This window comes from Notechis scutatus, chromosome 2 (genome assembly GCF_049901735.1).
Source record: "Notechis scutatus isolate UNSWTSFEM ecotype Mainland chromosome 2, rNotScu1.2, whole genome shotgun sequence".
NCBI classification, from domain to species: Eukaryota; Metazoa; Chordata; class Lepidosauria; order Squamata; family Elapidae; genus Notechis; species Notechis scutatus.
The window spans coordinates 256,639,675-256,665,967 of NC_142010.1; the positions used below are offsets into that span (position 1 = coordinate 256,639,675).

Consider the following 26,293-nt stretch of genomic DNA (forward strand, 5'->3'; position numbering starts at 1 on the left):
AATTATGATCACATGATTATAGGGATAACTGTGAAAAATGGTCATAAGTCACATTTTCCAGTGCTGTTGTAACTTTGAACGTTCACTAAATGAACTGTTGTAAGTTGAGGAATATTCATACACCCATAACACAGTAGACTATTCAAAATGTATTAAAAATAATATCTGTCAGTCAACTCAAAAAAAAATCAAGTGGCAATTCGATCACCATAACATCATGCAACAGTTTTCAGAATCAAGCTCCAAACACCCATTGAAACATGTTAGAGTTTGCAGCAATCCAACCAGCCCACAAGTAAATAATTCAGCAGGATTCATGTATAGAAGAAACTTGTTTATATACAATAATATACAATATGATGCATGTATACAATATCCATGCAGCAGAAGTCAGAACCAGAAGAATCCGGAAGTCATAATCACAGAAGCAATATCCAATGACAAAGTCAACACAGTCATATAAGTAAGAATAATCCCTTTAATACCTCCAACTTTGTCCTCAATGTCCCAGTTACCTTTGGCTGGAGAAAGAACTCTCCCAAGAACAGTCTTTAAGTGAAGGAAATTCAGTCCGAAAACAAAGTACATATGAACTGTAAATAAAAATCCACACAAACCACGCTGCAGCAACTAACTGGACAGGGCAGGATAAGGAATTGCAGATTTCAAAGGCCAACAAAACACACACAGTTGAGAAGACGCTAGGAACCCAGATAAGCCTCGACAAAACAAGACAATACACGATTTGTTTCCAACAAGTTGCTGTATGCAAGCTCCCTTTTTAAACACTGTTCCCAGCTGCAGCTAATGAAGGGAATCAGGCCCCTTTCCTCCCCTGTAAGCCATGCAACTCACGTTGTTCCCTTCTCCATTCCTCCCTAGGATGAAGAGGGGGTGGGCCTGGATCTTCCTCTGAATTCCCTCTCCCTTGCTCTACCTCTCCCCTGCTCTGCCCAGCCGGACTTTGCCCTTCCCCAGTTTCTTCTACAACCAATGGAGCCACACTCCCACTCCCTGTCAGCTGTTCGGCCTCCCCCTCGGAATCAGATTCCAACAGGGGCATGACACAATATAAACACAGAAGGCATGTTAGAGAGGCAGTCATATAGATAGGTAGGTAGGTAGGTAGGTAGATAGATGATAGATAGATAGATAGATAGATAGATAGATAGATAGATAGATAGATAGATAGATAGATAGATAGATAGATAGATAGATAGAGGTAGATAAGATAGGAGATGATAGATAGATAGATAGATAGATAGATAGATAGATAGATAGATAGATAGATAGATAGATAGATAGATAGATAGATAGATAGAGGTAGATAAGATAGGTGATAGATAGACAGACAGACAGACAGATAGATAGTGGTAGATAAGATAGATGATAGATAGATAGATAGATAGATAGATAGATAGATAGATAGATAGATAGATAGATAGATAGATAGATAGATAGATAGATAGATAGATCAGTGAACCTAAGCCGCGCCCAGGCTTCGAGCTGCCTAGGTCACCAAACAGTTCTCATTGGCTGACCTGTTACCATGTCTGTCCCAATTTATGAATCTTATACACCGACAAAACAGCATGCAGGTAGTGCTTGACTTATGGCCACAACTGGGATCAAAATATCCATGGCTAAGCAACGCAGTTGTTAAGTGAGTTGCAGCCGATTTTATGGCTTTTAGACAATTGCTGCAATTGTTAAGTGAATCATGCGGTCATTAAACGAATCTGGCTTTCACAGTTGACTTTGCTTGTCAGAAAACTGCTGGGAAGATCACAAATGGTGATCACAGGACCATGCAACTGTTATAAACGCATGCCTGTTGCCAAGCACCCGAATTTTGATCATGTGGGGATGCTGCAATGGTCATAAGTGCAAGGATCGATTGTAAGTCACCTTTCCCAATGCTGGTGTGACTTCGAACAGTCACTAAACAAATGGTTGTAAGCCGAGGACTGCTTGTATTTATGCTACGGTGGTCCAAGTCATCTTGAATATTACGTGCAACTTTCAATTTGCAACAATGCCAAAGACAAATGTCATAGCACACCAAGGGTAAAATTAATAGACTGAGATGTTGAAGATTAAGGACGTTATTTTATTTTTAAACAGTTTTTAAGGACCAATAAAGGAGAATGTTTGTAGCTCAGGGTTGAAATGAGAGGTCCTTGATGCTCTCTGAGCGTGGTTGTTTTCTTGAAGACGTTTCATTATCTTAAACTAGGTAACATCATCAGGACTAGCACTGATAATGCTACCTAGTTAGGGTAATGAAATGTCTGCCAGAAAACAGCCACGCTCAAAGAGCACCAAGGACCCCTCAATTTTTAAGGAGCTCATTAAGTTGAGCTCAGCTCCTGATGATTTGACATACTTGTACTTTTCTCTGCAAATTTAAAGTCGGTTTACCATTTTCGTCTTCTGGGATTTTTTTAAACAATTCCTCAATTTAGGCTTGAATGGAATTTCTTGGTGGTCTCCCATCCTGGCATCTAACAACTTTGATGTTGTTTCAAGTGTTTACCAGATCCCATCTTGTTTTTGAGATCAGCCAAGGTCATCAAGGTGGTGCCATCTAGCTGGGCACTGGCATTGAAAAGCTACTCTAATTTTGTTGCTTTCTGGGGAATTTTCTTTCGCCTTCCCCTTCTGTTTTTTTTTTTTTTTTTAGCATATTGAGTAATTCATTACAAAGCAGCTTGAACCTGTTTGGTTCTGAAAGTTTCTTCCCACGGCTTCCTCCTTTCCATTTCTGCTGGCTTTTAACGTCATGTGCAATTACTGATCAAATGCCTCTGCAAGAGTTTTCCTGCTGAGAAAAGTGAGGGAAAAATGTATGAACATACATTAAAAATTAGACAACTGTACAGATGTGCCATAGATTGCTACTTCTACAAGAACAACAAAACCTTCATGGTACAGAGGCACAAAAGCCTTCTTTGGATCATTGCTCAAAACCCTCATACAATCTGAGTACCGGATTCCCCAAATTAAACTTCTCTTCAGCGAGCTGCAGTTTTGTTATGCACAGTAAAATTTGGACTGTCCGGCTGTGGTCCTGTGCATCCCCATAATATTGCTTGCACTAAAATGATTTGTCCAAAGCAGTGTAAGCCAGTCAAATTGTAGTGGGCAGAAACCACTTAGGGGGTCCTTGGTCCTCTCATTTCAACCCTGAGCTATAAATATTCTCCTTTATTAGAAACCACTTAGGTTCTTTGGGTATGCTAATTTGTTATTTGGAGAGAAGGTTCGGTGTAGTGGTTAAGGAAGCAGGTTAGAAACCAGGAAACCATAAATTTTAGTCCTTCCTTAGAACATGAAGTCAGCTGGGTGACTTTGGGCCAGCCTCACCCTCTCACCCACAGGAAGAAGGTGACTGCCAAACCAGTTCTGAAAAGCTTGTCAAAAAAATTGCAAGGACTTATCCAGGCAGTTGCTACGAGTCCACACTGACGCAAAGGCACACAAACACAAGATTATTCCTTTAATTGGTTTGATGAATACAGTGTAGTCCTCAACTTAACAAACAAAATTCAGTCCAAAATTTCCATTGCTAAGCAAGACAGTTAGAAAGTTTTCCTCCATTTTTATAACCTTTCTTGCTGCTGTTTTTAGGTGAATCACTGCAATTGTCAACCCAGTTGTTAAACGAATGTGGCTTTCCCATTCTTGTTCGCTTGTCAGAAGGCTGCCAAAGGAGAGCATATGACCCCAGGTCACTGCAGCTGTCATAAATACAAGTCGGTTGCCAATTGTCCAAGAAGCTTCTTCAGCTCTTGATTCTCTCAATGACTCTCTAAAAGAATGCAAATGGACCAACTCTCTGCAAGGAATTTTTTTTTCCTTTCCCCACTATCCAGTCAGAGCTAAAAACGCTTCTTAGATGAGAAGCAAAACCTCTTCAAAAAGAAAACACAAAAAAACAGAAAGTCCAGTTGCCTCTTGAGAAAGTATCTTTGGAATAAAATCTGTGTCGATTTTGCTTCCTGGGTAACCTGATTTGTGTGGCTTGAAAAGAATCTTAAAAACTTACTTGAGATTGATGGGTGATTTATTTATTGCATTGTGTTATGGACCACCCTCTTTTCCAAAAACAAGCCAACATTCTCTAAAACCAGAAGCAATCAATAAGGGGGTAGTATTGGGCAACCAACATCATCTTTCTGATAGCCTGATCACAAGTACAAGTGTTTAATACTTGTGTGCCAATATCATAACATTTCACCTGACTAGCAGATATCCTATTTTAGCAGGGGTCTAAAATACACATGAGAAGGCAATCAGTCATTAACCCTTCTGAGCCCATCTCCAGACCACTTTACAGGTAGGTTATTATGATACTCCAATCAAGGTTGTTGTTAGTTGCGAAGCCATGTCTGACCCATCGCGACCCCATGGACAACAGTCCTCCAGGCCTTCCTGCCCTTTACCATCTTCTGGAGTCCATTTAAGCTCACACCAACTGCTTCAGTGACTCCATCCATCCACCTCATTCTCTGTCATCCCCTTCTTCTTTTGCCCTCAATCTTTCCCAACATTAGGCTCTTCTCCAGGGAGTCCTTCCTTCTCATGAGGTGGCCAAAGTCTTTGAGTTTCCTCTTCAGAATCTGGCTTTCTAAAGAGCAGTCTCCTCTGGGACTGACCGGTTGGATCGCCTTGCAGTCCAAGAGGCTCTCGGGAATCTTCTCCAGCACCATATGCCCAACTAACAGAATAATAGAGTTAGATAGAGATAGAATTCTTTATTGGCCAAATATGATTGGACACACGAGGAATTTGTCTTGGTGCAAATGCTCTCAGTGTACATAAAAGAAAAGATACATTCATCAGGAGTCGATAATCATCAGGTACAACACTTAATGATAGTCATAGGGTACAATAAGCAATCAAATCATACTAGGAAACAGTCAATATAAATCATAAGGATACAAGTGACACAGAATCATATAGTCACATGTGGGAGGGGATGGATGATAAGGAGTGATGAGAAGATTAACAGTAATAGTAGTGCAGACTTTGTAAATAGTTGGACAGTGTTGAGGGAATTATTTGTTTAGCAGAGTGATGATGTTTGGGGAAAAACTGTCCTCGTGTCTAGTTGTTCTGCTGTGCAGTGCTCTATAGCGTCGTTTGGAGGGAAGGAGTTGAAACAGTTTATGTCCGGGATGTGAGGGGTAAATATTTTCACAGCCCTCTTTTTGACTCATGCAGTATACAGGTCCTCAATTGAAGGGAGGTTGGTAGTAATTGTTTTTTCTGCCTCCCTAATTATCCTCTGAAGTCTGTGTCTGTCCTGTTGGGTTGCAGAACCAAACCAGACAGTTATAGAGGTGCAGATGACAGACTCAATAATTCCTCTGTAGAACTGGATCAGCAGCTCCTTGGGCAGTTTGAGCTTTCTGAGTTGGCGCAGAAAGAACATTCTTCGTTGTGCTTTTTTGATGACATTTTTGAGGTTAGGTGTCCATGTTAGAAGGCATCTTGGAGACATCTAGTCCAACCTCCTGCTGAAGTAGGAAACCCTATACTATTTCAGACAAGTCTCTTCTTTAAAACTTCCGGTGTTGGAGCAACCCCATAAATATTGGAACACTGCCATCATGTCACCCTTAGTCCAGCACCTCACAATGAGCCTTGTTTGGTCTCCCGAATGGGCTTGGCTTAACATGCGAGCTTTTTCTGGTTGGCGGAGAGACTTGAAATAATTGTGAGGGAAAGATAATCCTCAAAGATGATAAATTTTTCATGCTATACGAGACTTGTTTTGCATCATGGATGGTTGGCTTCATAGAGAAGAAGGTAGGGCTGATTCTCAAAAAAGTTTGTAATCCTAAGCAGCAATTATCCCTGAGAAGGAAGAAGAATAGGGAGGGCATTTGAAGAGAGAAGATTTGAAGGTATGTAGGCTTTTGAGTTGCACAGAAATCTTCATTAAGTGTGCCTGCATGCGACAATACGTTGCTATTTCTAAGCAACCATGGTGTTTATGATGGCTTTTTGTTTGAATGTATGCTTCATTAATGCTTTTCACGGCCTTTTAAAAATTAATTGCATTTCTCTTACTAGCTTTCATTTCCCCCACTCTTGACTGCCCATTTTGAGTGAAAATGCGAGATGAATAGCTCATCTGATAAAATATAATGGATTCATTCTTGTAGGTGGTGGGTTGTGTTAATAGACTGTTTATCAATGTAACAATTTTAAATCTTCCTGACATAAGTAAATTTTCCCCCTCATTGACTCATTTGCCAAGGAAAACTTGAAATTTATGGTTACAGTTATGTTGTATGAACAAAGCAAAAGTGTGTTATATTGTATACAAGAAAAAAAAAGATTTTTAAACAAAACCTTTAAACCTTATCATGACACAGAATGCTGCTCTAAAGTTGCCATCATGTTGTTTTAGATGTACAGGTTAGTTGATCTTTACGAAAATCGATCCACAACTGTTGACCTTTTCATTAATAGTTGTGGATAGATTTTCCCAAAGACCAGCTAATCTATCCCCTGTAACTCTAGGACAATAAACTATTTATCTAGCTAATGTACTTCCTGTCCTAATTCTAGGACAATGAAGGCCATGATCCCTTGGAATATAATTAGAAAATCTCACTATCTCAAACATAGGTATAAATACAGAACAGAATAGAATAAAGCTGGAAGGGACCTTGGAGGTCTTCCAGTCCAACCCCCTGCTCAGGCAGGAAACCCTATACCATTGCAGACAAATCATTGTCTAATCTCTTCTTAAAAACTTCCAGTGTTGGTGCATTAACAACTTCTGGAGGCAGGTTGCTCCACTGATTAATTGTTCTGTCAGGAAATTTCCCGTAGTTCTAGGTTTGATCTCTCCTTGATCAGTTTCCACCCGTTGCTTCTTGTCCTGCCCTCAGGGGCTTTGGAGAATAATTTGATCCCCTCTTCTTTGTGACAGCCTCTGAGATATTGGAAGACTGCTATCGTGTCTCCCCTAGTCCTTCTTTTCAGTAAACTAAATACCCAATTCCAGCAACTGTTCTTTATATGTTTTAGTCTCCAGTCCCCTAGTCATCTTTAGTCCTGGACTTATGTCCACAACTGAGCCCAAAATTTCTGTTGCTAAGCGAAACATTTGTTAAGTGAATTTTGCCCCCATTTTATGACCTTTCTTGCCACAGTTATTAAGTGAATCCCTGCAGTTGCTAAGTTAGTAAAGTAATTGTTAAGTGAATCTGGCTTCCCCGTTGACTTTGCTTGTCCAAAGGTGGACGGTCATAAGTGTGAAAACAGTCATAAGTCACTTTTTTCAGTGCCGTCGTAACTTTGAACAGTCTCTCAGAGAACGCTTATAATTCTTGTTGATATCATAGTAATACCTGCACTATCAATATTTGCTAATTTTAAGTTGCGTACCTCTTTAACGTACCACTGAAAACAATTGACTGGCATATGCTTAGAGCAGCACTATCATTGTTTTAATAAAGGAAGGAGGAAAAAACCGGTTTTGCTATAAAAGTCAGCCAGGCTTCTGAACATACAAAATCGGTCTGCGGCATTCAGTGACCTCCAATTGGCCAAAAGTGCGAACGTTAACCTGGTTTCCTTGTATTCTCCTCAGAGGATATCCGATTTGGAAGAAGAGAATGTCCTTCTGAAGGAAGAAAAAGAGGCACTGAACAACAAGATACTGGGTCAGTCAGAAGGTAGGCGGAAGTAGCAGGTGGCTTTATTCATATTGGTAGCTAAATGAAAGGGTTTGTATTTTTTTTCAACATGTGTTTATGAGTCTTTTCTCATCGGCTCCACTGTAAATAATAATCATTGTGGTAAATTTCAAACAGGTTGCCTTTTTCTCCGTCTGAGGCATATTGCTTAAAATTTATCCGGTGAAGGTGGATGGTTGTAACTATAAACTCATTTAATCACTGGAGTCCTGCGGAGGGGAGGGAATTGCATGGAATGAAACATCCTATGCTAAACAGATCCTTTGTCTTGAAACTGCCTTGAAAAGTCAGCAGACGATTTAAAATCGGCAGTGTTCAAACCAAAATCCATTCGGTGTATTCAGGAAATGTGGGAGCAGCGCAATAGAAAATCTGTTTAACATAAAACCGAGTTAAACGTTAACAAAGTCAAAGAGAGGAAAAGTAAAAAAACGAAAACGAGACTGAAATGTAAGCATTTGGTGTTTCTTTATTGAAGCGTTGTAGTCTGAAAATTGGCTAAAAGAAATGCATTTTCAGTGGCCTCATTTAGACATCAATTGACTCAACTGACCAAATCAATATTAGTTGAACTTTAGAGTTAATTTGTATGTTGTAGGCAAAGCGAGGATATGGAAGTGTTCCTTTCTACTTTAGAGGAAATTCATGCAATGCGAAAGTCAATAATACTGAAGAAAGAATCACTTCCTTTTTTAAATGAAGTAATTGAGAAACAACCACATTTTTAAAAAGTGTACCTTATTAACTGGCCTTCTAAAAGTCTTTGTGGGACTTTTAAAAAAAATTGTTCTGAATATAGGTTCCTGCTCTGTTCGTGAAGAGGCTCTGAAGCATATTTATTTATCAAATTTATAGGACACCCATTTCACCAATAAAGTGACTCTCGGTGGCCTATAAATGTTCTAAATCAGCAGTCCCCAACTTTCTTAGCTTGGCGGCCTGGCCCGGCACAGGAATGTGTGTGAGTGGCAGGAGCATATGCGCATGCACATCTTCATGTGTGTGAGCGGCAGGCACGCACGCCCTCCTTTTGCATGTATGGAGCTTTGCGCTTGAGCAGAGGGTGCGTCCGCCCATGTGCAAAGCTCCACTCGCACAAGCGGAGGGCGCTCATGCTTGCGTGAGAAGCTCCATTTGTGCAAATGGAGTTTTGCGTGGGAGTGCAAGCATCCTCCACTTGTGCGTGCAGAGCTTGGTACACGAGTGCAAGCACCCTCCACTCCCAAAAGTGGAGCTTCATGCATGCAGACTCTTGATCCGCCATTTGAGCAAGTGGAGGTTCACGTGCACGCACTTGCCCATCTCTCCCTCCTCCTGGTTTTGAACACGCCTTGGCCCGGCGGTTGGGGACCCCTGTTACAAGTCATTTATGATGCTAGCAAAGTAGACCCTATGCCTAAGAATGTCAGCTGACAGACGGTTCGTTTTAAGAGCTCTAACCAGTTTGTTTCTATTCTGGACCGTGGTTATTTTATTTAGCGTATGGCATAGAACACATGGAAAGGGGTAATGCAATTATATAGAAGGAGCACGTAATAATATGATACATATATGATGGAAATGTGTAATCAATTTTGTAAGGTTTGAGCAGGGGTGTCAAACTCAAGGCCCGGGTGCCGGATCCAGCCTGCAGGGTGTTTAGGTCTGGCCCGCGGGACCACTCTGAAAACAGTGGAGGACTGAGGCGCAGTGCTTCTGCCAGCGAAAACAGCATGCACACCACCACCCCAGCTCCATTTTCGCTGGCAGAGCTCTCGGGCCACCACAGGTACCTCCAACACGAGTGATGTAGAGCTGGCCACCCCCCCTGGCCACCCCCTCCCCCCGAGGTCAAACACAACCCTGATGCAGCCCTCAATGAAATCGAGTTTCACCTCCCTGGGTTTGAGGAATTCACTGGACTGCAGTGAACATTACCAATAGACCCGCTGTCAGGGTTCCAGAATGTGTCCGGTTTAATCAGTAACTCCGAGACAAACGCATGCTGTCCGGTTAAAAGCTAGATCCACAGATTACTCTCCAGGTCAGAGAGGGTGATCCACTGTTTTTGGTACCTTTCAAGATTCTTTCTTTATTTTTTTATAAGATGAATTTGCCAAAAATGCAGTTGAAGAAAACCTGATGAAGAAGGAGCTTGATGAGGAGAGGGTCCGTTACCAGAATCTTGTTCAGGAATATTCAAGGCTGGAGCAGAGATTCGAGAATCTGAGTGATGAGATGACTCTCATCAAGGTAATGGGAAAGTATTTTTACCTTAATGTCATAATGAGATGCCTATAGATAGTATGCTGACATTTTGGGTAAGCTCACTGTCAATTAGCAATAATATTTAGGCGTATATACTATCTTATAGGACACGGTAGCTCGGGGGCTAAGATGCTGAGCTTGTTGATCAGAAGGTCGGCAGTTCAGTGGTTTGAATCCCTAGCACCGCGTAACGGAGTGAGCTCCCGTTACTTGTCCCAGCTTCTGCCAACCTAGCAGTTCAAAAGCATGTAAAAATGCAAGTAGAAAAATAGGGACCACTTTGGTAGGAAGGGAACAGCGTTCTGTGGGCCTTGGCCGTTTAGTCATGCCAGCCGCATGACCACAGAGATATCTTCAGACAGCGCTGTCTCTTCAGCTTAGAAATGGAGATGAGCACCACCCCCTAGAGCCGGAAACAACTAGCATGCATGTGTGGAGGAATCTTTACCTTTGCTTCCTTACAGTGGTTTATAGCACTCTGGGAGATTTGCAATGTAAGCATTATTTACATGTTGTCCCCAACCAGAGGTGGTATTCAGCAGGTTCTGACCAGTTCTGGAGAACCGGTAGTGGAAATTTTGAGTAGTTCAGAATTCCACCTCTGATTGGCCCCATCTCCATGTATTCTCTGCCTCCCGAGTCCCAGCTGATCAGCTGGGTCTTCTTTTGTTGCCCTGCACAGGAGAACGGAGCTGGAAAGCAGGTTAGTAAGGTGGGGAGAGAATGGTGATTTTACAGTATCCTTCCCCTGCCACGCCACCAAGCCAAGCCACGCCCACAGAACTGGTAGTAAAAATTTTTGAATCCCACTCCCCAACAATCTGGGTCCTCATTTTACCAACCTAGGATGGAGGCCTGAATCAACCTTGAGCTCCATCATAATCCAGGCTGTGGACAGAGTTTGTCTAAAATACTGTACTTTAATCTCTGCATCATCAAGGCTCTGCTGATGTTGTAGAGTGGCCTGTTTGCAATTTTTAGGGCTAATGCTGATAGTAGCTATAGTGATAGCCAGGTGTCCAGCAAAGATGTTCTGTTGCACTTTGGTTCAGTTGGATGGAACCTGATTCTGAAATTCTTTTCGGAGGAGTTGATTGGATCAATGAAAACATAACGGGTGGAATAGGATGGCCATTAATTAATTTTACTCCATCCTGATTCTTATTTAACTTAAAGGGTCACAAGTTGTGTGTGCTAAGCTTTCTGTAGATCAATTAGCATTGGCAGCATGGTTGTATAAATGATTTTATAAGGACAACTTAAGCCAGTGGCAATTTATGCTTTATATCAAGGGTCCTCAAACTTGGCAAGTTTAAGACTTGTGGACTTCAACTCCCAGAATTCCTGAGCTAACATGACTGGAGGGGGAATTCTGGGAGTTGAAGTCTACCAGTCTTAAAGCTGTCAAGTTTGAAGACCCCTGTTTTATATTGAGTTGTCTAACCTTGGAAACTTTAAAACTTGTGGACTTCAACCCCCCCAGAATTCTGGGAGTTGAAGTCCACAATCCTGAAGTTGACAAAGTTAGACACTCCTGCTTTTTACAATCTAACCCTAAAAGGTATGGACTGGCCAGTCAAAATGCTGCCTTCATCTTGCTTTGATTGGTTTGGCTAATCAAATGTTGCATTCATCTGCTGCACAAGACTTCTGGCCAACAGCTAGGACAGTCCATCTGCCCTTGTGACAGCACAGTTGAATTCCAAGACCATCCTTGGGCACCTTCTCATGGTGAGACATCACCATGGCACGCATGGCCCCTACCATGATTTATATTTGTTCTTCAACTTTCCCTTTGAAGACCACCAAGTGCCTTAGCCAACACCTGGTGATCGATCACCTGTATGGATTCAGTAGCCAGATCAGCAGCTCCTTCTTCTCATCCATGTACTGTCTCCATACAAAAGTGTCAAGAAAATCCTTTGCCTCCAGTCTTATATTGGGTGCCAGTTTGACTTGACTTTTTTTTCCCCTGCTTGGTGGTAGTGAGGTAGCTTCATCCCTTTTAAACAATTCTTAGAAAGCTTTTTTCTGGGTAGATGCGTAGAAATTATCTGCCCAAGGTCTCTGCCTCCAAAGTTGGTGAAGAATTTTAAAAGGTCATTTGGTCTGAGCTTTAATTTAGATTTTAATTACACCCATGGCCTATATGAGGAATGTGAGCAATGTGCAAACAAGAGGCTCCATGTCTTTATCCTCTGCTGTCTATAAATACATTTGAACCTTCTCCTGGATATAGTAAATTAAGCATCTTAATGCCTGACAGTCTGTTTATCACTTGGGACTTCCTTGGTCACAGTTACATCTGCTGTGATGCTTGGATGGTGATAGGAGGCCCATGTGGAATAGAGGTGTCAACTTCTCCTCTAATGTGGGTTTTGTGCATCAGCCAAGTGACCTCACATCAGCCTAGTGTAATGTCAACACTGTTGTCTCCTAAAAAGAAATATAGAACTCCTGCCATTGTGTCTAAGTAAAAACAGTCACGATCTCAAGAAAGATCAACTTGACAGCATTCTAAGCAGTTCGGAGAACCGGTTGTTAGAAGAAATTACTGGCCTAATCCTGTAAGGAAGGCAGGAAGGAAACATTCTGGTGTTGCTTACAGAAACTGCCTCTCTGTTAACCCTTATTACGTTCTTGGCAGGACTAGACTTCCTGTCTCAGGAACTTCTCTGGAGTTTTTTTCCCCTCCTTTGCTTGTGTGGAGTGATCATTTAAAGTTACAATGGCACTGTAAAAAAGTGACATGACCATTTTTCACACTTACAACTGTTGCAGCATCCCCACAGTCACGAGAAGCTAGGCGAGGAGATGCGTGCCTCGATGTGAATGATGTTGAGTTGGCCACATCCACCCAGTCACATGACCACTAAGCCACGCCCACCAACTAAGCCACACCCACAGAACTGGTTGTTAAAAAATTTGAATCCCACCCCTGATAATTGCCCAGTTGCAGCTTTACGGTTTAGCCCTCGACTTAACGATCAAAATTGAGCCCAAATTTTCTGTTGCTGAATGAGATATGTGTTAAGTGAGTTTTGCCCCATCTTACAACCTTTCTTGCCCCAGTTGTTAAGTGAATCGCTGCACTGGATAAGTTAGTAACCCGGTTGTATAGTGAATCTGGAATCCCCATTGGCTTTGCTTGTCAGAAGGGTGCAGAAAGTGATCACGTGACCCTGAGACACTGCAACGGTCGTAAGTATGAACCAGTTGCCAAGCACCTGAATTTTAATCATGTGGCCATGGGGATGCCACAAAGCTCATAGCTGAAGAATGGTCGTGCCCCTTTTTTTCAGTGCCATTGTAACTTTGAACGGTCAGTAAGTGAACTATTTGGCAGCTGAATTTCAAAGCTTGGCACACAAATTTATGCATTCATCAAAGGCTTGTTTTCTTGTGTATCGTTTTTTTTTTTTAAATCAATCTTCGTTATAGTACTAATTGGCCTGTCTTAGTTCTAAGTCCATCTAACACAGTTTTGCCCTTTGGATAGCAAAGCCCAGGACACAGAAGAAACCCATCAAACCAGAGCAGCTTGGAATCGGATTCCAACTACCCATCCATTTCTACATCTGAGATAGGCGATACGGAGGATGCAATACAGCAGATAGAGGTATGGAAATAGAAATAAAACAGAAATTCTCCTGCAGAGGCAAAAGTAGATGTGGTTGCCATCCATGTTATCTCTGGTGACCTCTTTATCTGTGCTGAACGACCCCCAGTTCTCACCCAACCTGGTGAAAATGGCGAGGTAAAGAAATCTAATTTAAACCCACTATGGCGATTTGAAAGTGCCGTTCTTAAGCTATACGATTGAACAGAAGATAAAATCCTGGAGCAGCAAGCATTACAACCTCAGCTTTGCACTGAGAGAAACGGTCCCGGTTTTGTTTCTTTTTAATTAGCCAATTATGGAGGATTACTGTTTTAAATGAATGCTTTTCCTAGAGATTCAAAGCTGTACATAGAGCACAATAAGCAATAATGTTTTTAGAAGAAAGGCCAGCATTTCCTAGGGATATATTTATATAGCTTTGCTTTCCAAAGAGTTATAAGTTCTTTTCTTGCAATGTTTACACACAAGGCATTCAAGTGTCAAGTTCCAATATATCCTAGATCTTTTAAAAAGCTTCTACAGTTGAAGTTGCACACACGAAGCTAGTGTGTGAATTAAAATTACTTAAGAGTTCCTCCATGTTTTGGTTCTCTTGTCAAACCTGGCCTTGAAACTGTGAAATTCTGCCTTGCGTTGGTTAGAATCCCATTGCGACCCACTTAATTAATATGGCCACTCATCTCACATACAACACTGTTTTAAAACAGAATGAAAAGACAACCAATAATTAAAAACATAAATAACACAAGACGGTGTAAGATAGCACCCAAGAATAATCACTTCAAAATCAATATAAACAAAAAGCAGGTTCAGCTGCACTATATCAAGGCCCCAGGATTGATGGCAAAGCTAAGTTTTTAACGCCTTATGAAAGCTCAGCTGAACTGGGGCAAGTTGATTGGGAAATGATGTGCGGAAAGCTGGATGCCACAGCAGAAAAGATGTTCCTCCTGGGACCCACTAAATCAGGAGATTCCAAACTTTTAATACTTGTGGGCTTTAACTCCCAGAATTCCTCAGCCAGCCAAGTTTGGACCCCTGCAACTAGATCTTTTGTTTTTCAACCTTGGCAACTGTGGTATAGATATATGGACTTCAACTCCCAGAGTTCCTCAGCCTGCATGGCTGGCTGGGGAGATCTGGGAGTTGAAGTCCACACATCTTAAAAGTGGAATATTGCACCAGATGGGACTCTCTTGCCAGAAAGGACCTCCTGCCATATCTAAAGGAATGGGTTAACACCATGGAGGAGAGATGGTCCTGAAAGTGACCTGGTCCCAAGCCACACATGACACATGAAACCTTTTCTTGCATACATACACAACACTTTTCTTAAGGTCCTTTCACAACTTTGTTGTGTATGAGCCTCATTTAAATTTCCTCCTACACATAGGAGACCACAGTAATACCACAAGCAATAGCAATTAGACTTATTTGCTTATTAGACTTCACAGTGCTTTACAACCCTCGCTAAGCAGTTTTACAGAGTCAGCCTATTCCCCAATAATCTGGGTCCTCATTTTACCCACCTCGGAATGCTGGAAGGCTGAATCAACCTTGAATCTGGTGAGATTCAAACTGCTAAATTGCAGTCAGCCGGCAGTCAGCAGAAGTAGCCTGCAGTGTACTGCATTCTAACCACTGCGCCACCATGACTCACAGGAATTATAGAGGATACAAACAGGTCTGGGAAGCCTTCCCCCATATTGGAAATGTTGTCCTAGTCACCTATTACATTTGTTTGGAGCATGGTGCATTTTGGACTCCCTGTTTAGCCAGAAAGAGTTGAAATATCTAGAGACACATAAACTGCCTCTTCAAAGATACACAACCATTTTTACTTCAAGTCCCGTTTTGCAAAAGAAAACTGAACTGCATATTCTTTTTCAAATAAGTTCTGCTTATTTGTGGGTCGTTCTCAATGATTCTCAGTGGAGCAACACCTTCTCCAAGCTTCCAGAGAGCTGGTGTCTTCTCCGTTGCTTTACCTTTCTTTCCTATAGTTAGCTATTCCTATATTCCTCCGTAGGAAGTTGGCTTGGAGAAGGCAGCCATGGACATGAGCCTCTTCCTAAAACTTCAGAAGAGAGTGCGGGAACTTGAACAGGAGAGAAGAAAGTTGAAGACTCAGCTGGAAAAGAAAGAGAATGAAAGCAAGAAACCCCAGGTAGAGCCAGAATTGATGTTGACTTACCATAGGCATGTCTGGAAAAAAAAATTAAAATGTGTATTGTGGGCTTACAGATTGAACCACATGTTGTAGTGAAAGAAACCCCCGTCTTATATTTAACAATGCCTCTAAAAATTAAGGGAAATGAAACTTTGCTATGTTTTTACATTTCAACATGTTCCCTCTAGTCCTGAACTCCATTCCAAGGTTGCCTGCTGTATGACTGGAAGGAGGGAGAGTTCATAATATCACCTGTAGTTATTATAGAAGGAGAGCAGTTGGGGATAAGTACCCACAACAGCCGACCTTTTAATTATTTATTTCCCTTAGTGAGGTTGTAAATATTAATAAAGATAGACCTTGACTTACAACCATTTGTTTAGCAATCATTTGAAGTTACAGCCGTGGTAAAAAAAAGTGACTTACAATTAGTTCTCACACTGATGGTCACGTGAGAAAAATTCTGGTATTTATGACAGTTGCAGCATCCTGAGGTCATGTGGTCACCATTTGTGACCTTCCCATGTGGCTTCTGAAAAGCAAAGTCAATGGGGGAAGCCAGATTTGTTTAACAATCGTGTGATTCACTTAGCAACTAAAGCAGTTCACTTAATAACCATGCCCCCCCCCCCCAAATGTAAAATTTGGTGCAACTCACTTAAGAACCACCTTTAGCAAATTCTGGTCCCTACTGTGGTCATAAGTCAAAGACTACCTATAAAGGAACCCTAGAAAGTGTCAATATGCTTTTGGAGGAGCAATGAGTTTTGCATCCCGATCCAAAAATGTCTTGAAAATCAAATTCCCAAATGATGAGAGACAATTGTTTAAGGATCCAATGTCAAGTGCTGGGGACATCAGGAGATTCAGGTAGTTCATTCAACTGAGTATAAAGATTTGTTGCAAGCTCTCTACAAGAATCTGGCCAACTAACAGTTGAGATATGAGCGGGAAATATGAGAGGCATTCAAGGTGGAGTGGACTTAGATCTTGTGGGCACGCAGGAACTCATGATTTATGATGTATTTGACACCTCCCTCCGGCTGAGCCTGCTACATCAACAATTGCATTTCACCGGGTTTTTTTTTTGCAGATTCACTTCTTACTTTATAACCTATCTTGCCTCTATGCTTCATTCCAAAGTAGCAATTGCTTTTCATGTCACTCCTATATTTGGATGATGTCAGGGAGATGGGCAGTTTCAGATTTTGATAAATAGAATTTGCCTTCATTTGTGAGAAATAAATAAAACTATGAATTTGCAATCCCCATTGAGCCCAGAATAGAAAATGGATGCAGTGTAGATTACTGTTGAGCATAGAACAGAAATGGATATTAACGTTTGAGAAATCTTATAATTGAAAGTGGTCAAATATCCTAACCTGCTGTTTATTATTATTATTTTCTACAAAATGTTGGAGAACTGGCACTTTAGAAAGAGTTTTGCCATCCCCTCAGATTGTTTCAGTAGACTGGTGCAATACTGCCTTTTGTAGCAACCAAGATTAAAAGTACAGGGTACAAAATGAACTGAATCTAATGGTGCCATTCCGGTATACTTGGAACCGCCCCATTTAAGACTGTAAATGTAAGCTCCATACTGAAATATGTTAGCAACCTCAGCATCTCTCTCCCCTGAAGAGTTTTCTTTTCACCAAGTTTTTCTTCCAGAATATTATTGCAGGAGTTGAGAAGATGCTTGTTCTTTTTATAATATGGAGAGATCTTTTCTTCCCTGTTGCCCCATCCATAATATCTGCATCCTGAGATGCCTACACTTTAGATTTGTGAGTGTTGGTTAGAAATACATCCAGAATTATGACCGTGAGTTCTATTGCTGCGTCTTCTGGGCAGGAATGCACAGTCTCTATTGAAATGATTTATCTCGGTGTAGGGTTAATGAGCTTGGCCATGATTCCCTGGCTGTCATGAAATCCAAGTTATACCAATTGTATTTCCTGGCCATTGGGAAATTTAGATCTGACTCTTGCGTTGGCTCTTGATAGATTGAGGCCAGGTGATGAAAAAGGCAGCATCAAATTGAATGCCAGTACTTGCTCTGCTTCTTACAGTTAAATTTTGCAGTAGCTGGAGTTTTCAGATGCAGAATTTTATTAAGGGAAATATTCAGCTGTTCTTGCAAGAGCTATGTAAATAGGGGGTTATGGTCTTGTTCATTTCCAGCATGTTGGAGTTCTCTTAAAAAAGATTCCATGTCAAAGTTGGGTTGCATTTCTTGGCATCTTAATTTTTTTGCATTCATGTCAGAAGCACCAAGGCACTTGCAGGTTGAAAGGATTAGCCGGTGACATCACCATTGCCTGGGAGACACCTGGTTGGGAGCACCTTTCATGCCCCTCTTAATGTGCCCAACTAGGTGGCATGTCAGGGAATTGCATAGCAGCTGTCCGGATGAAGTCGGAGACACTAACACAAACTTGTAGTCTTTTATATAAATATATTTAACATTTAAAGTTACAGCAGTCTTTGTCATCATCCAGAAAAGGAAGATAGTCAGGGACACAGGAAATCATGAGGTAAATTAATCAATCTACAGAACACCCAGAAGAAGGGGAAAAAAAGGGAAAAAAGGAAAACTCCCCCTTTATACTTACAGCAACCAATCACAGCGTAGATTGCCTCATTCATGAGTCAGCACTCTCTAACTGTGAGTCCTGACTTATTGTACACTTTACTTTTCCAGCTAGTGAATTCAATATCCTAACATGGTACCCATCTCTCTACTTGCAATTGCACACTTTTGAACTGCTAGGTTGGCAGGAGCTGCAGCGAATGACAGGAACTCACCCCGTCACGCAGCAGCACTCGAACGCGGGCTTGTTGATCAGTAACCTAACCGTGAGAGATATTTGTATTATGTGAGCCCTGAGACATATTTGTATTAGGACTTTTTCAAATGATACTATGCCAGTTTGATGTAGTGGTTAAGGCCTCAGGCTAGAAACTGGAAGACTTGTGAGTTCTAGTCCTGCCAAAGGCAGGAAGACGGCTGAGTGATTTGCTCATGTTCTCTTACAGTGTCCTTTTTATGATGCCCCCAAATGTGATCTGATCTCCCCCAATCAACTCCAAATAGGAAATGATCAGCTCCAAGAAAGAGGCTGTGGCAAGCTACTTCTGAAAAACCTTACTTAGGGGCTTATTTCACTGTGAATTGAGTGATATATCATGTAGAAGGTTGAGAGTAAGAAAATGCAAAAAGTGAGCTCACCAGGACTTTCCACCAGTCTACCAGGGCAGAAGAGAGAAGAATGGAGGAAACCTTGGGCTAGTCTACTTCAATAGAAGGAATAAGCAATGGAATTCGATAACATCACATATTGTCTACCTTGCCACAGCTTTGATGACAACTCTGACAGCAGGAGGAAGTGGCTACAACTCCGTGGAAAAAGCCATCATTTTAATGCAGAAGACTGCAGATTTAAGCTTCAGCCCTTAACAGAGTTAAGCTGTAGTTTCTCTCTAGAGAAAAGATGGAAAGAAGCTGTTGTGGTTCGCCGTCTGCCTGTGCAGACGGCAGCGGAATCGGACAGTGGGGAAAAATGGGGACCAGTCCGGGAGTCTGGGGAGGACTCAGACGAGGGTCCTGCATCAGATGCAGAGATGGGGCCAGGGCCATCTGGGAATTGTGTGCTGACACCGAAGCCTCCAGAGTCTGGCAGCAGCGAGGCAGAGGAACACGGGGAGCCTGTTCCCAGTGCGCGTGTGCGCAGAGCTGCTTGAAGGCGAGAGCAGCTGAAACAAAAGGGGCGACTCAGGAGTAAGGCTGGGAGGTGATTGCCCCTCCCATAAGGTATAAAGGAAGGGCAAAGGTAGAGAAACCTTTGCAGGAAGCAAAGTCGTTTGCTCTGTTTGGATTAAACCTTGAAGCTCTGTGTGGACTTTGTACTTTTGGCTTTTTTACAGTTAATTTGGCACTTTAATTGTTGGCAGCAATTGAAAGGAGATAAAAGTGGGTGCTCATCTCGAGAGATTGTTCGGGACTCATTAAGGGCTGGGAATGAACATAATTCCCAGCGATGAAATAAAACAAGAGTTGTTTGGACTAGGTGTGTGCTTAATTATGCTCTCAGGAACTCTTGGTCAGAACAGAAGCAGCCACCCCTTAGATTTTGTTAGGGTGATCGTCTATTGGCAGCAATAGCAAAGACCACGGAACTTTTCTAGTCTGGGCTCTCCAAATGTATCAGGATTTCCAGTTACAGGATGTGCAGGCACAACACCACAGTTTGCAATCCCAAAGTGCCAGAAAGGGACAAGATAGGGGCAACTTAGAGAGTATTGGGCATAGCAGTTTCATAAGATGAAGTCCACTGGGCTCACCCCCTGTAGCATCACCTTTCCCTGCAATGGCCAGATAGTAAATTGGGGTTGACGGTTCTTGACAACCTGCATTTGCTTCTCCAGAATTGATATAACGTCTCTTGGGAATCCAGTAAACCAGAGCTTTGCCTCCACTCAGAATGTCTGCTGCCTCTTAATCGGTGCTGACAGGCTGAAAAAGAAAAAGTCCTTGTGTGCTTCCTTCCAGATTTCTTATCTCTCCGTGAAAGGCAAATGTCCTTTTTTGCTACGTGTTATGGATGGTGGCAGTTCTGCTCTACTACCTTCCAGCCTCCACTAGTCAAGTTTCTCCTTCAGTGGCTGACCCCTTTCTTTTGGGAGACGCGCTTTTTAGAAGTTCTGCTCGTCCTACGCATCAGTCACTTCTGCTTTGTTTTGGGCTTTTCTGGCGCAAAAAAAGAATCATTTATTTAACAGAACTCTCATCACAACCGGAGTCCTTGGGGAGCAGCCTTTCCACTTCTTTTTGTGATGCATTTTTTATTAATGTTGACAAACAGAAGCAACAACAGCTGAAACTGGAAAGGAAAACGCCCCACAACTTTTAAATGCTCCGTTGCAGAAAATCAAATGGATTGGAAGTGTGAAGTTGTAGAACTCAAGATATCATCGTAGGCCCTACTCTGGCAACTGGCTGTGTTGGCTAGAGTAGTTGCAATTGGAGGCTTGAAGGTTTCCTACTACTGAACGTAACTCTGCAGTAACTCGTAACTCTAACTCTAAAATCCCAGAAGGATTATCACATTCCTGGGTCAGTTGCAGTAGAGTTTTATATAATACTAGCTCGATACCCGTGCTTTGCTATGAAACTATGTGGTCGGGCTTAGTTTTGGGGGAGGAAAATAAAGGGGGGGAAATTTCTGCCTCTGCCTACCAGCATCCATCGGTATTCATCTGGATAGCATCCTGTCAGTGTGAGAGAGAGTTGAGGGCTGTTTGGAAACTGAAACAGTATTTGCTGTGTGAACAAGAAGGAGACAGCAAGGAGCCTGGGTGTGGCTTAGCTCAACTGTTCTGTACTAGAGCTGCTTGGTGCTCTGAAACTGAAACTCCTCTCCTCGTGTTTTGATTTGGAACAGATTTCTTTTCAGGTGGGGAGGGGGAGTAGAACTCCTTAGCATCAGAGCGTGTTGATAATAATAATATAGGAAGTACTAATGCTCTGATGGTCATTTTGAAAAATCCTTTCTTAGTGAGCACCTAGAAGCCAAGAAGAACATGCGTGTCAAATTTCAAGTTTGTAAGCTTTACGGTTCTGTAGATTTTGTGATGATGCGTGAGTGGTATTTTGCTTTTATACAGAGAGATTAAAGACTAACCAAGTACAGTAGTGTAAGAGTTCATGGAATCAATCTAATTCATGATGTTAATGGTCTTCCAGCAGCAGTTCTTGAGGGTCAATTTAAGAATATTCCACCCAGTAAAAGATTGCAATACAATAGAAATACTGGCACATATTTTTATGAAATATCAGTTCTATATCAGCGTACGTAACATTGTGGTAGTTTCCAACACAAAACTAACCAGATTTTCTGGACAACTTCTATAAAGCAATAATAATAGCACAGATTTATATGCCATCCCATAGTGCTTTGCAGCCCTCTCTATAAGCAGTTTACAGAGTCAGCCTATTGGCCCCCAACAATCTGGGTCCTCATTTTTACCCAACTCGGAAGGATGGAAGGCTGAGTCAACCTTGAGCCAGTGAGAATTGAACTGCAGTCAGCAGAAGTACTTTGCAATATGGCATTCTAGCCACTGAGCCACCAATGTTAATACAGATAGCCCTTGACTTACAAACATTTGTTTAGTGACCATTCAGTGTTACAACAGAACAGAGCTATGACCATTTTTCACACTTACAAGTAATGCAGCATCCCCAAGGTCACAGAATCAAAATCCAGACACTTGGCCACTGACTCATATTTATGACGAGTGCAGTGTCCTGGGGTCATAGAATTCTTTAATGGCCAAGTGTGATTGGACACACAAGGAATTTGTCTTGGTGCAAATGCTCTCAGTGTACATAAAAGAAAAGATACATTCGTCAAGAGTCAAGAATCATAAGGTACCACACTTAATGATAGTCATAGGGTACAATAAGCAATCAAATCATACTAGGAAACAGTCAATAAAAATCGTAAGGCTACAAGCAACAAAGTTACGGTTATACAGTCACAAGTGGGAGGGGATGTGTGATAAGGAGTGATGAGAAGATTAACAGTAATAGTAGTGCAGACTTTGTAAATAGTTGGACAGTGTTGAAGGAATTATTTGTTTAGCAGAGTGATGGCATTCGGGAAAAAACTGTTCTTGTGTCTAGTTGTTCTGGTATGCAGTGCTCTATAGCGTCATTTTGAGGGAAGGAGTTGAAACAGTTTATGTCCGGGATGTGAGGGGTCTGTAAATATTTTCACAGCCCTCTTTTTGACTCGTGCAGTATACAGGTCCTCAATTGAAGGCAGGTTGGTAGTAATTGTTTTTTCTGCAGTCCTAATTATCCTCTGAAGTCTGTGTCTGTCCTGTTGGGTTGCAGAACCAAACCAGTCAGTTATAGAGGTGCAGATGACAGACTCAATAATTGCTCTGTAGAACTGGATCAGCAGCTCCTTGGGCAGTTTGAGCTTTCTGAGTTGGCGCAGAAAGAACAGTCTTTGTTGTGTGTTTTTTGATGACTTTTTGATGTTAGGTGTCCATTTTAGGTCATGTGATATAGTAGAACCTAGAAATTTGAAGGTCTCTACTGTTGATACTGTGTTGTCTAGTATTGTAAGAGGTGGTAGTATGGGAGGGTGTCTTCTAAAGTCTACCACCATTTCTATGGTTTTGAGTATGTTCAGTTCCAGTCATGTGTTTCCCTTCTGACAAGCAAAGTCCATGGGGAAGCCAGGTTCACTTAACCATCGTGTATTTCAATTAACAACTGCAGTGATTCACTTAACAACTGTGGCACAAAAGGTTGTAGAATTGGGGAGGGGGGAAATCATTTAACAACAAGCTTAGCAACAGAAATTTTCGGCTCAATTGTGGTTGTAAGTCAAGGACTACCTGTACTTAAAATGAGGAATCAGGAAATCCCTTCGTTTGTATTTCTATTATCTCGCACCATTGTTTTTCTTGTCCTCTGATTGGTCTGTTTCCTAAACGCCCTTTACTTTCAATATCCTTTTCATGATCAGAGTGCTGTCTATGGCAGACAGTGTAAGGCCTGCAAGCAGAAATCTACCGTTACCTGTTGTCAAACCAGATGTCTCTCTTCTTGTCTTCCTAACCCATCTAGGTAATTGAAATGAAGAATGAAATGGATTTGGACCGAGATACAGATCTCGCATACAACAGTCTGAAGGTAAAAGAAATCTCCAAACCAGCTTTTCCCCCAAAGGCCAGGTATCTGGTGATGATACTAATAGCCTGAAAGAGCTTTACTGTTATCAGTCTTTATAAATCTCTCTTGCAGGAGCATTCTCTAATATCTGGTCATACTTTACTAACTTATAGTTTTCCTTTTCTTGAATTGGGGGAAGGCAGTGTTGTTTAGATTTCAACTACTCTGAATTGAAGCTTATTTCAGGTTTCCTTTGCTTTATAAACCCACGAAGGTCATAATTGTTAGGATTGGTCAGAAAGTTACTTTTTCATCGCTGTGAACTGTCGCTAAAGAAAGCATTTGCTAAATGAGGACCACCTGTAATTCAACAGGCTGTACCCTTCTATTGGTTGGTATAATTGGCTAGGGAGTGGAATTAGGATGCGTGCATGTAGAAGGATGTTTTCCTTGGATAATATTACTAGACGGGGAAATAAAAAAGCTTGCAAAATTAGAGACCAAGCTGTAATAACAGAATAACAGAGTTGGAAGGGACCTTGGAGGTCTTCTAGTCCAACCCCTTGCTCAAGCAGGAGACCCTGTACCATTTCAGACAAATGGCTGTCCAGTCTCTTCTTTAAAACTTCAAGTGTCAGAGCACCCACAATGTCTGGAACCAGGTTTTTCAACTGATTAATTATTTTCACTGTCAGGAAATTTCTTTTTATTTCTGGGTTGGACCTCTCCTTGGTAAGATATTCAGAATGGGTAAAAAAAAAAATCAATAAAAAGTTCTTCTTGCCATTTTTAAACACCAAATGCAACATAACACCTGAATATATAGAAAGGTGTTGTTTGGAGTTTGAAAGGGATTTTTTTCCCTCTATTTTTTGTTCTGTTGGATAATGGAAGAAAATTTTAGGTGGATAGGTCCAAAATCTCTATTCCAGAATTTTTGGGCCACAACTGAGGCCTAGGATTCCAAGTTATTCTATCTCAGAATTTGACTAAATGTTAGGAAGGATACCAAGTTGGTTTGGTAAAAAATATATCGTTCAATTGGATCTTAGACCTGTTTCTTCTTGTTATAGAGACCTTGAAAGAAAGTATAAAAAAAGGAAAGTCACATAGCAACTCTTATCGGTTGTATTCAGCCAGAAGAACATGTTCTCCTTGACTGTCAATTTCCTACTGTTCTTCTTAAGAAATGTTACTGCTGAATATTAACCAGGCTCATAGAAAGGACGGTTGCAGTATCACATACAAAGACCTAAAGGAATTAATTGGGACTAATTAATTAATAAATTAGGCATGCATCTCTCTTCTGAGAGAAAAGTTGAATCCAGCCATTGCCAAAGTTACTTTGAATAAAGAAATCTGAGCATCTAATTCTAGGATTTATTTCTAATTTACAACCTACCAATCTGGAGCACAGTAGGGCTCTCCAATATGGAATGGGAATTAAAAATCTACAATACATTTAAAACACAACCCTACAGTCTTCCTACGGAATCGGGAATCCTGAATAAAAACATTAACACTAATCTATTAAAGACTCGGTCTTTTGACTCAGGAGGCCGTCACCACAATTCAACCTCCCCTATTATCAAAAATGGGATTTTTAAAAATCTTAATAACTAATGTTCTTCTGGGTTATAGTTTGTAAGCTAGAGCAGGGGTCTCCAACCTTGGCAACTTTAAGCCTGGTGGACTTCAACTCCCAGAATTCCCAATCTCATCTTCAGTGTGAAAGCTGACAGGGTGATTTTGAGTCAATCACCAGGAGATGGGGAGTTCTAATCCTGCCTTAAGCATGAGAGCTGGCAGGATGACATTGAGCCAATCACCAGAAGACTGTGAGTTCTAGTCCCATTTTAGGCATTAAAACCAGCTGGATGACTTTGAGCCAATCACTCCCTCTCAGCTTTGCTGGCTGGGGAATTCTGGGAGTTGAAGTCCTCCAGGCTTCAAGTTGTCAAGGTTGGAGGCTCCTGAGCTAGAGGGTTGAATACCTGTGGAAATGAATAACTTTGGAGATGAAATCTCAAAACGATGCTGTAGAGAGATCAGGAGTCTGATCCCAAGTTTTGGGTAAGGGATAATTTGTACCCCGGTTTGGAGATGCTGATGATTTATTTACTTGTATCCAGCTTTTATTACTTTTACAAATAAGTCAGCAAACATATCCCATACACCTTCCTCTTCCAGTTTTCCCCACAACAACAACCCTGTGAGGTGAGTTGGGCTGAGAGGGAATGACTGGCTCAAAGTTATCCAGCTGGCTTTAATGCCTAAGATGGGACTAGAACTCACAGTCTCCTGGTGACTGGCCCAATATCCTCCTGCCAGCTTTCATGCTTAAGGCAGGATTAGAACTCACCATCTCCTGGTGATTGACCCAAAGTCAGCTTGCTTGCTTTCATACTTCAGGTGAGATTAGAACTCAGACACCTGTTCTAGCTTGATGCTTTAACCACTAGACATCAAGGCAAGACAGGTGGTAGCCTAGTCTTTCCCAAACGTGTTGGAACCATTCTCAACTCTTTGAATTCTCATTTCAATGCATCTGGAAGACCCAGACTGCAGAAAATTGTCAGTATAGTCCATTTCCTAAGTTATCACCTACGGATTATTTTTTTTTCATTTTGTGTGCAAAATTCCCTAAGGACTAAGGCATAAATAGAATTTGCCGTTTCTTCTTATTTATTTTTCACTGACATAAACAGTTTTCAGAGAAATGATTGCATTTTGAACTTTTTCATACACACACACACACACACACACACACACACACACACACAAAATGCTCATGATTAATGCAGAAGTGCTTGGAATTTGAAAGTATTTGTTTTTTTCCTTTGAGG

The 26,293-nt window shown here is 41.5% G+C and overlaps 1 protein-coding gene across 4 annotated transcripts in view; it reads left to right on the plus strand.

Moving 5' to 3' along the window:
* The window catches only part of MYO5B (myosin VB), a 330,775-nt gene that overhangs the window by 249,278 nt on the left and 55,204 nt on the right, over positions 1 to 26,293 (plus strand). For all 4 annotated transcript variants that reach the window (XM_087958648.1, XM_087958649.1, XM_087958650.1 and 1 more), the window contains exons 23-27: positions 7,613 to 7,697; positions 9,805 to 9,950; positions 13,465 to 13,584; positions 15,617 to 15,754; positions 23,403 to 23,468. In XM_087958648.1, the coding sequence (XP_087814774.1) occupies positions 7,613 to 7,697; positions 9,805 to 9,950; positions 13,465 to 13,584; positions 15,617 to 15,754; positions 23,403 to 23,468 (555 nt within the window). The remainder of the gene's footprint in view (positions 1 to 7,612; positions 7,698 to 9,804; positions 9,951 to 13,464; positions 13,585 to 15,616; positions 15,755 to 23,402; positions 23,469 to 26,293) is intronic.